Here is an 11,094-nt window from a genome sequence, read left to right as displayed (position 1 = left end):
ACCAAGGCAGAGACTGAGGCAGCCCAGTGCAGAGGTCAGGGCTGAGCAGTCTAGATTTCCACGCTGTTTGTACATTTTTATTCTTTTCTTACCCAGGTTGGGAGAAACTCAGGTGAGGATGAAGATGATGCTAAAAGAGACCAGCAATGGTACAAGCCTATGATGCAGATTTGCTCTTTCCTAGCTCACAAACGAGAAAACTAAGGCGTGGATATGAGAAAAGGGACACAGAGAACCAGACAAATGTCTGGGGCTTCACGCTCCGACGACTCTTGGGATTTCTTGAGTGATTTGGACTCGAGTGCATGGAGGCCCAGCCTCAGATTTTATTTATTTATTTATTTAGAGACAAAGTCTCAAGCCGTGGCCCTGGGTAGAGTGCTGTGGCGTCATAGCTCACAGCAACCTCAAACTCTTGGGCTGAAGTGATTGTCTTGTCTCAGTCTCTGAATTAGCTGGGATTAAACGCCCAGCTATTTTTTTGTTGCAGTTGTCATTGTTGTTTTACTTGGCCTGGGCCAGTTTGAACCTGCCAGCCTCCAGTGTATGTGGTCGGCACCCTACCCACTGAGCTACGGGTGCCGCCCAAGCACCAGATTTTAAAGAGATTCTTTAAAAGTCCTGGGTTATGAAAATTTCATGAAAATTCCTTGGCAGCCAAGCATTCCCTGGAGTGAATTAGCTCACTCTTGGTTCTGATCACTTTGCTCCAGAGTGAGAGCAAGGAGCACTTTAATCATCCCAGCTGCTGTTGTCACTTCTGCAAGGCGGGTAAGTCCTGCTGGAGGAACACTTCCAAGTGGCTCCACTTCCCATCCTTGACTCCCACTCATGAGTGGGTTATGTTTTGGGACCAGGGAGATCGATGAAAACTGGTTTATGTTGGATCAGGGTTCTCACAGGGTGGAGCGAATGTGCATTTGAGCCAAAGTACAAATTAATCACTATGGCCCTTGCCATGACCCGACCTTACCTCCCAACTCTGTCCCTGGCTCCTTTCTTGGAAGCTGATCTTTCTGCACTGTGATCACAACAAACTCCTTCTGCCTTGGGGCCTTTGCATTTGCTCTGCCCTCTGCCCAGGTTGGTCTTCTCCCAGTTCAACCTGGCTTCATCCAGTCATTGAGAGCTCTGCTCAAACATCACCTCCTCATAGATGCCGCTGAGCACCCTTAGCTCCCCCGTCTCAGATCCCTCTTTGCCTTCTTCTTGGCACTCTTCAGTGTTCAAGGCTTTTCCTTTTGTCTGTTTAATGTCTGTCTCCCCTATGGATGGGAGGGAAGGGCCCTCACTTGTCTCACTCACACATGTGTCCTCAGCACCTAGCACAGTGCCTGTCTGGCATACAGCAGGTGCTCAGTAAATACTGATGGGATATATGGTCTTTTCACTCTCTCCTTCCCTACAGTAAGCTGGAGAAGCAGGAAAAGTGGTTAGTCCTGCTGCAGCTTCCCTGCACCTGGGCGAGTGGATTTAAGTCCCAGTAGGAGGTGGGAGGTGTCTCTTGTCTAGTTCTCCATTCCAGCTTCCCAAAGCCCAGCCAGTACGATGAGCCACAGGGGACAACTCAAGTTTCTGTCTCATAAGATTTTGGGGACAGAACAATGAATCTGGCCTCTATTCTGTGTGCAAATCACTTTTATTCTCTGGAGCCAAGTTTCCACATTTGGCAGCTAAAGAGATTTCAAGCTTGGCACAAAGTAGTATTTCTAACAAATATCAGGCTGCATGTGAGCTAGTGAGCTCCCTGCCACTCCCAGAGCACAGCATAGGATCTCAGAGCAGGAAGGAAGAGCACAGCATAGGATCTCAGAGCAGGAAGGAACAGCCAAGCCTCCCAAGTGTAAGTGGTCAGGGCAGCTACTCAGATGCAGAGTCATCATAGACAGAGGTGCTTAGGGTCCCCTGCCTGTCCATCTGAGGCTCACTCACACTCTATCTACCTCGGATCACCCACGAGAGCCTGGGAAAGGGTGACACAATCTGGCTTCAGTTCTGGGCCTGCCACTAGCTGTGACCTTGGCAGAGTGTAGCAGCCACTGTGGGCATCCTGTGCTTATCTCCGTGATGTGCTCATCTCCTCAAATACTTCCAACTCTCAGTCCAGGGACTTTTTTGCTGGAGCAGCTAGAAACACTGGAGAATGAATGCTTCTGGAAGCTTCCTTCAACCAGTGCTGGATGGGGGCTGGTGTGCAACTTCCCCCAGCTCCCTCCCCTTTGCAGGGACAGATCTGCGCATGCGTCATGCAGTCTTCCAGTGTTTCATAGGGTTGTCAGTGCCCACACTGGAGATATTTTTGATAACACACCCTTTATTGTCCCATGCCTTCCCCAACTAACTAATTGTACCTGAATCCTTGTCTCAGGGATCCCAAACAGAGACAGCAAAGTTACTCAACATCTCATGTCCTGATTCCACTTGACGGGAGGATTTGATAAGTTAATAAAGTACTCAACACAGTGTCTGGCAATATGTTTGTTTAATAAACAAAAATTGTGGAAATAAAGAACCTTTATACAAAACTCTACTCCCTCTGTTCCACCCTCCTCAGCAAACAGAGATACCGGTATTAAAACAATCTTTAGGACACAAACTGTATTGTCCAACCCAAGGTCTCCACGTTTCCATTACCCTACTGGCCAACATGCAGAGACAATGGTACCCGACAGCTGCCTTCTGGATTACCTGGCTCTGGCTGTCCCACAGGACATGAACCATTCCCTTATGGTTTCTCTGTGGCTGCCCATGACGCTGTCCACTGAGACAGGCCACAAGGTAGCTGGGCATCCCAAGCTCAACAGAAGCCCCCAACTTTACAGTGGTAAATTGCTGCTGTTTTGATCATTGAAATGTTTCATGTTCTCTGTTGCCCCCACTTGACTCAACACCCCTGGACAGCCCAGATTCTGCCTCCAGCACCAACCCAAGGCTGAGTTGAACGTACAGACACCTCTGGGCACATGGCCATCATCCCTGGATTTTAATTTCCCCATCAACTTCCCAAGGACGTCCACGTCATTCCCTAGGTGGTCTCTAGGGTCAGCTTGCAGTTCAGTGAGATGGAGGCTGGTAAGAGACGTGGATGGTGATTTGGTGGACAAAACATGCCTTGGGCAGATGTGACAGGGACAGTCTGCTGCAGACACTGTGGACGGAGTCTCCAACAACTCATTCATAAGTTGAGCTGCCCAGGGACCTCCTGATCCCTGTAGGTGCCTGCCACGGGGCACAGTTGCCCAGTAACCTCTACTCCCATAAGATGTGGCAGGGCCAGGTCAATGTTCGGGGGCAGGGTCCCATCCTTATCGCCTCAGTGTTAGGCTGCCACACCTTCATACCGAGGTTCTTCAAGTCTTTTGGAAACCTGGGAGCCTGGCTGCTTTCCAGAAGGCATTTCCCAGGCCTGGAGAAGCCCCGGTCCTCACCTGTACACCCCAGCAATGAGAGGGCACACACCTAGGAAACCCTCATGCAGGTGGGTTCTGTGGAGACCAGGTTCATAATCTTGGGGGTCTGGCTTGAGCCTTGAGCATTGCTGGGGGGAGGCTGGAAGGACAGTGAGAACTTATTCTCCTCTGAGATGCCCAAGGGTGCCAGGGAGGCCAGAGAGAGGCTGGCCTCCAGGGGAACCCCACCTGGAGAGAGGTCTGGAGCCTTCTGGGGACTCTGAGGGGGTGAGGACCGGTCTCCACAACAGCAGCCGCAGCAGGGGCTGGCCACCACAGGGGCCTGGCTGCTCTCCTCCTGGCTGTGACACTGCTTCAAGTGGCCACACAGGTGGCAGGTGAGGGCTGAGTAGACAATGCCACTGCCCAGGTCATCACTGATGGGGTCTGTGGCCTGCACCAGGGGGAGCAGGGGTTTCTGCCTGTCCTCCCCCTTTGGCCCTGGCTCCAGACCAAGGTGCTCTGGGGAGCTGCTGGGGAGCAGTGAGCTCTGTGGGCTGTCAGGTGCCTCCATGTCCAGTCCAAAGGTGAACAAGGGGATGGGGGTTGGGGCAGGGTCCCCAGAACAGCCAGGAAGGAGGTTCTGGAAGGGCTTGTAGCCCCCCTGCCCACTGCTGGCCCCAGGTCCAGATGTCTCTGGGGACATAGCACTGCTGGTGAGCAGACTTGAGAAGGCCTTGTACCCAGCCTCTCCTGAGGGGCCCAAGACCACCACCTGGCTGTCCTGGGAGCTGCCCTGCTTCGCCACCTGTATGAACTCCCGATAGCCACTGCTGAGGGCTGAGGTGGGTGCTGTGGTCGCCCCATGCTGAAGGACACTCTGGCGAAGTATCTGCTCCCAGGAATCTAGCTCAGGCGGGAGCTGTGGGGGCTGCTCTGAAGGCTGAGGGGTACAGGGAATCCTGGGGTCCCCTTCCTCCAGGCACTCAGCCAGTTGTGGGTCTGCATCAAGCTCTCTAGGACTTAGGGATTGGCTCAGGGAGCGGCTAAAGCTGCGGTAAGCAGGGTTGTCTGCAATGACAACAGGCATCTCTGTGGCGGCCAGGCAGCCTGGGCCCTGGGCCAGGCTGGCCGGAGGGTTTGGCTCCAGGCTGAAAGGCTGCCCCTTGCCCTGGGAAGATGTCTCCTTGATCTCTGCACTGGGGAACTCCGCATTCACGTTTCCCAAAGGTGGAGGAAGGCATGACTCCTCCAAGCCCTGCTGGCTGAAGCTCCCTTGCTCACCCCCGAGCAGGTCTAGGAGCAGGTCCTCTGTCATCCGGGCCATGATGCCCAGCCTGCCATCCTGGAAGCTGTCCCCACTGCTCTCTGGAGATGTGCAGAAGCTCCCTCTGTCTTCCTCCACTTCCTCCTCTTCATTCTCCACTGAGGCCTCAAACAATTCCACACACCCCACCACACAGATGCTCTCTGGCCAGAAGACTGTCTTGCTGTACTCCACCGGGAGCCAGGCTGATTTTTCAGGGCCCTGGGAAGGCCCATTTCTGGCAGCCTTGGGGAAATCCTCCTTCTTTTTCATGCCATGTTCTAGCAAACACGGCAGGAGCTTGGTAAGACAAGTCTTCCAGTGTCTGCAAAAGTGAACAAAAGTTTGGTCAGGGTTCACTTTTGACACTTGAAAAGCTCCTATTCATCTTTCAAAGACCAGCTTGAAATGACCCCGTACCAATGTCTATCTATTGTAGACATGCCTCCTGACTTTTTAATTAAAAATCTACCAGTCTATCGTCATTGTTAGACTGGGAACTCCTTCCGGGCAGGGTCTTACTGTTTTACTTTGGGATTTCTGGAGCCCCCAGCACATGGCCTGGCACCAAGTTCAAACTCAATTTATTAAATAAGGAAACATCTTTATCAGAGACAATGATATTTAAAAACAACACCACACCATAAGCCACGACCAGTTAGAATGGATGTGGGGTGTTGGGCTGAAGCAGGGTTCCAGAACCCTCTGCTGTGCCAAGTGGAAATCCTTTGATTACTGGATCGTGGGTAATGCAGGAGGCCCCAAGGGAGGCACTCAGGAGGCAGAGTGGCGTAGGCACACTGGAGGGTTCAGGACATGGCTGCTTGCCAATGAGTATATAATTAGGTCAATATTTTAATAGCTGGCACAGCTGCCCTGGTTGCTAACTGTATCAGCCTTGCTCAGGCCAGGCTGGGCACTCCCAAGGGAGCTCAGCATGTGCCTGACCCACTAGTGGCACTCAGGGGCATTGCCAACAGCCCACCTTCCCACACCCCCACCCCCACCCCCGCCACCCCTTGAAGCCTAAGTGTCATGGGACAACTGCCAAATGCCAGGGAAGAAAAGGTAGATGTGGGTGGGGTGGGGGGAGGTGTCCCCAGTTCTATCACACAGGCTATGACCTAAGTTCAGATACATACGGGCACTTGGCTGGTTCCTGGCCACGGGACTGCCTCTCCCACAGCAACACCTAAAACACAGAGACAGCCAATGAAATGGGGTGCAGCAGCCTTCCAGCCTAGTCAGGCACGTGGCAAGGCTCAGTAAACACTTGCCAGGAAAGGGCACAAGCAGCCTTGTTGATGTCACACAGGTCTGTGATCCAAATAGGTTACTTATGCCCTCTGAGCCTCAGTGTCCAGAATTTAGAATACTGTCCTAGTACGTATTAACAGTCACTGTGGTCAGTGGCAGCAACAGCCACCGTGCTCTGCAGCTGCTCCTACCCCCTGGATCTAACCTGGCCATAGGACTTGCTTTGACCAATAGAGAGTGGTAGAAATGACATCATGCTAGTTCTAGGCACTCTGTGGACAAGCCTGGACTAGTAGATTGGGGAACAAGAGGTGTGTGGTGAGTGTCAAGCAACTGCCAGACACAAGAGAGGCCGCTGGGACAGGCCATCATATTCCTGACTGTCCCACCAGCCCAGACTCCCCTGCACTCACGCTGCCAGGCCCGGCACAAACTGCCTGCTTTCAGAATTGTCAGCTAAATGGTTGTTTGAAGTTTTTACATTGGGGATGACTTGTGATATAGTGAATGCTAACTGATACCTAAATGGCACTTAGTATATGCAAGGCTCTGTCACACACACTTTATATACATTGTCTCAGAGAATTCAACGTCAGCCCTTACAGGCAAACGCTGTTACAGCCCACATGAGGAAGTTAAGCTTCAGAGAAGTTAAGCAATTTTTTCAAGTCTACACATCAGGTAGGTGTCAGCCAGGATTCAAAGCCAGTACCCTGGATTCCAGAGTCTGCCAGAGGGTCCTTGAGAAGCAAGGACCCTCAGACCTGCTTTTCCAGACAAGGCCTGCAGCCCTGGTGTTCCTCCTTAGAGAATTCTGACACTGCTCAGGACAACCCCACCAGTCACCCACACAGCCTTGCTCAGGGGAGCTTCTTGGCTGGTAGTAAGGTATCCCCACTCCCTTGCTGGTGTCTAGATTAGGAAAGAGCTTGGGACATAATTCAGGCCAGTGAGTACTGAGGGGCATTTGCTGCTGCTTCAGGGACAGTTTCCTGCTCTCTCTCTTTTCTTTTTAGAGACCCTCTGTTTCCCAGGCTAGAGTGCAATGGTGCCATCATAGCTCACTGCAGCCTTGAACTCCTGGGCTCAAGAGACCCTCCTGCTTCAGCCTCCTGAGTAATTGGGACTGCAGGTGTGCAGCATTATATGCCGCTAATTTTTATAGAGACAGAATCTCACTGTATTGCTCAAGCTGGTCTTGAACTCCTGGCCTCAAGCAATCTTCCCTCCTCAACTTCCCCAAGTGTTGGAATTACAGGCATGAGTCACGTGCCTGGTCAGTTTCCTGCTCTTAAGAAGAAGACACAGAAAATCTGCTCCTTCTCCTGGTACAGGCACCTCCCTGGGAAAGGACATTCACCTCCCCAGGAGGGAGGGAAGAAACCCAGAGACCTATCCCAGAGGACCCCACTCCAGCCTGAAAGAGTAGCCATGGGAGGGTTGAAGGGAGAGGGCTCCAGGGTCCTAACGATGGATTAAGCTGCTGCATCAGCCTACCCTGGGCCTTCCTAACTGACAATTTGCTGTTCCAAAAGCCAATGAACACCCCTGACACCCCTGATGTTCTGAACCATGTTCCCAATGTGTGCAGTGCAAGGTGTCCCATCCCATGCCCTCCTACCTGAGAGTCCTGGATGACAATAGCCTTAAGAGTGCTGTGTGCTGGGTTGGGAATCTGGTCCCACCATTCTTTCTTAATCCTGAAAACAACAGGCAAAAGTTAATGCTTTTCCCATAGAAACTGTCATAGTCATTGGTGCTCATTAGGCCTCAGAGACCAGGCTGATGTTTGGATGCCAAACCACTGGCTTCTCACCCTCACCCGGTGAAATGGATTCCACTGCTAACCCTATTCTACAGATGAGAAGACTGAGGCTTAAAGAGGTGAAATGGGAGCTGGCAAGTGGCAGAGTCAGGTTTGTACTCCAGCATTTTGCTACCAAGATGGAGTTCCTGATGAGGCCACCTCTGTCCCCTGTGGGAATGAGGCCCCAGGAGATGAGCAGAGACACAAACTGTAGACAGAGTGTTCTGAGTTTCCCCTCAACAATTCTCTCTGGAGCTGCTGAGGACAAACTCCCAAGGAGAGGACTAGGGTGGCCTGAGACTCTGGGGACCCATAGAGACAGACTCCTCCTGTCTCTCTGCATCTACCAAAGCCACAGCATGCCATCACTGGGCAGGAAAGTCCCAGATGGCTTTTGGGTTAGCCTCCGCCCACTTTTGCAGTCAACACATATTTATTGAGCACCTACTGTGTTCCACTCACTGTGCCACGTGTTGAACACCTACTGTGTTCCACTTATTAGGGCCACAGTAGTGAACAAGACAAAGATCCCTGCCTTTGGGGAGCCACCCCTTTATAGGCGGCGGACGGGTAACCAACACATACAGAAAGGACTACATGACATCACTCATGGCAATAGTGCCATGAATAAAGATGAAGGGTTGGAGAAGGATGGAGGAGCGGGATGGGAGTGTGATCAGGGAAGGCCTCTGTGACGGGGGTGTGTAATACCTGAACCAGGCAGCAGGGGGCAGAGCAGCAGGAGCAGCAAGCCCGCTGCTGTCTGGGGCCTGTGCCTTCAAGTGCAAAGCCTAAGGGAAGAGTGTGCCTGGTGCCTTCAAAGAACAGCAAGGAGGTCGGTGTATGGGGATGGGGTGAGTGGGGATAAGAAGAAGGACAGGGGATGGGAAAACTGGCCTCTGGGAAGCGGAAACCAGCCCAGGATCAACCCAAGGCATTGGTGACAAGATGTGGAGGGGAACCTGCACCACGTTCATCCTCAGCCACCTGTAATCCCGCTCAGTGAGGCAGGGCTTTCTAGTCCCATTTCAGAGGGGAGAAGGCCGAGGTTCTGAGACACCATGGTTTCAAAGCCTGGCTAGAACTCAAAGGAAACAAGGCTCCTTCTGCCCCCAGTCCTTTACAGTGGCTCGGCCTCTATGGCTGATGAGGTGTGTTTTCAGTCACTTCCAAGCAGCAAAAGAGAAGCCCCAGGCTCAGGGCTTCTAGCAACTTGTCAGTGACCACTACCAAGCACCAAGGCCAGGATTCAAACCCAGGCCTCCAGATTCCATCAGGGCAACTGTCTTGGACTCCTCTGGCTCTTGCCACTTGCCCACAAGTGTCTGAACTGCACCCTAGGCACCTGGGGTGACAAGGGGACATGGGATGACTCCCTCTCCTTTGAGCCAACTCCTCCCCGGCCAGCTCACTCTCCCCAGTTAGTCCCAGCTCAAACTCTCCTGTCTCTAAGAGGCCTCCCTGGACCTCTCTGCCCAGGGACCTCAAAGAGTACCCTGAATATCTCCGCTGCCCTCCGCCCTGGTCTATGCCCTTTGGGGCAGGGTCACTATGGAAAACCATCTGTTGAGGCAGCATTTTCTCCCTCCCCACAGAGATGTGGTTTTAGGAACATAGGGTCCTTGTCAGTCTTGTTTGTGGCTCTACTCTCAAGGCTTGACGCATAGTAGCTGCTCAATAAATACCTATCACTGACTGAAAGGACTGCCAGTGGACAAAGCAGAGGAGACCTCCCTCCCATCCTGCACCCCAGAGGGCTGGCTCAGCGGCCTTAGGACTCACTTGATAATGCTGAAGTAGCACGACAGGCTGATGGCCAGGATGACGACACAAGAGATGCTGACACCAAGTGGGAGGCGCTTCTCAAAGGGCTCCTTGTAGGCTGGAAGAGTGAGCAGATGACATGAACTGGGGCCATGTCCCAGAGCTGGGGACCCAGGGTCTTATCCCTCCCTGAGACTCGTGTCACCTCCCCCATGATCCCTCTCACACACTGAGTCATTCCACACTGGTCTCTTTACTCTCCCCCACTCCTCTAAAGCTCAGTACACATCAAGAACTTCCTACTCTCTCCTTCTGGAAGCAGAGGTCTGTACATTTCCCAGCCTCCCTTGTAGTTCATTTTCACCAACAGAATTTGAGAGGAAGTGATGTCAGTTACTCTGAGCTTCCTGCCTTTAAGAAGCAGGTGCAGTCTCCCTGTTCCCATTGCCCTCCTGCTGGCTGCATGCAAACTACAGCAGGGCCCTGGAGCAGGGATCCTTAACTTGGGGTCCACAGACCTCCAATATGGCTACAGATAGAATCCAGGGGTCTGGGAACTTAGAAGGGAAAGAAGTGACATATTGATTGTTCCCTCTGACACCTAACATCTCCTTCCATTGGGAACAGAGGGAGCAAACCACACTAGTGGTTCTGAGCAACATCAGCGATCCTGTTCCCAACAGAGATCACAGCTATTCTCATATCACATGACAGTTGCAGTATCATGAAATATTATTTAAGTACATCTACTTTGAAATCATAGTATTTATGAGCTCTATCGCTAGATCTTGTTATTTGTTAGTAAGGAAGCACATATATTCCTAGATTACAAAAGTTTTGAAAATATTTTTATAACTACATTACAACATGTTTCCTTTGTAATCCTATACATTTTATTTTATATATTTAAAAATATTATTTTGAGATGAGGTCCATAGGCTTCACCAGACTGCTGATGGGGCTGAGGACACAAAAACAGTTAAGCTTTTGTCCTAGAGAACAATGGGACCATAAGATGGACTGAGCTCCACTCTCTAAATTTCCATGGGGAAGAAAACCACCTACGAACTGGTAATATTTACACTGGACTATTATACAAGTAAGAAATATATTCCTTGTAGCATTAAGCCATGGAAATTGTGGAACTATCTGATACTACAGCTTAGCTACCCACCCTGACCAACACATCCCATCACTCAGTAACTGCCACCTGCAGTTAGAGGCACCGTGACATGAAAACCCAGAAACTCAGTCAGGGGAAAGTGTCTTGGCCACAGGGTAAAAATGGGAAGCAGCAATTCTGACTGTTCAGGGTACTCACAGTTAAGCCACCTGATGCCGGGGCTCCACTCACTCCAGTTGCTGTTATAGCTCTCAGCCCAGGCCCTTACCCGCGCTGTGTAGGAAACCCCATGTTTTAGGGTGCTAGCTGTGATGCGGAGGACAGTTTCCATGTAGGTCACATTATAGATTCTGAACTGGTAGAGAAAAGGGAGAAATTAGCCTTACCTGGGGGTAGGCCACCCAGCTGCTGTCCATAGTTGACCCTGCAACTTTTTTTTTTTTTTTTT

General features: G+C 51.5%; 1 protein-coding gene across 2 annotated transcripts in view; it reads right to left on the bottom strand.

The window, feature by feature from the left end:
• Positions 1 to 2,472: 2,472 nt before the first annotated feature.
• Positions 2,473 to 11,094, bottom strand: part of IL4R (interleukin 4 receptor) — a 24,642-nt gene continuing 16,020 nt past the window's right edge. For both annotated transcript variants that reach the window (XM_012808938.2, XM_023516743.1), the window contains exons 6-10: positions 10,845 to 11,001; positions 9,542 to 9,641; positions 7,574 to 7,652; positions 5,838 to 5,887; positions 2,473 to 5,020 (exon numbers count right to left, since the gene is read on the bottom strand). In XM_012808938.2, coding sequence (XP_012664392.1) covers positions 3,460 to 5,020; positions 5,838 to 5,887; positions 7,574 to 7,652; positions 9,542 to 9,641; positions 10,845 to 11,001 — 1,947 coding nt within the window. In that variant the 3' untranslated portion in view covers positions 2,473 to 3,459. The remainder of the gene's footprint in view (positions 5,021 to 5,837; positions 5,888 to 7,573; positions 7,653 to 9,541; positions 9,642 to 10,844; positions 11,002 to 11,094) is intronic.

The sequence above is a fragment of the Otolemur garnettii genome, unplaced genomic scaffold, assembly GCF_000181295.1.
Source record: "Otolemur garnettii isolate 467f Iridium unplaced genomic scaffold, OtoGar3 scaffold00096, whole genome shotgun sequence".
Lineage (NCBI taxonomy): Eukaryota > Metazoa > Chordata > Mammalia > Primates > Galagidae > Otolemur > Otolemur garnettii.
The sequence above is the reverse complement of the archived record's forward strand: the minus strand, read 5'-3'. Positions and strand labels throughout refer to the sequence as shown.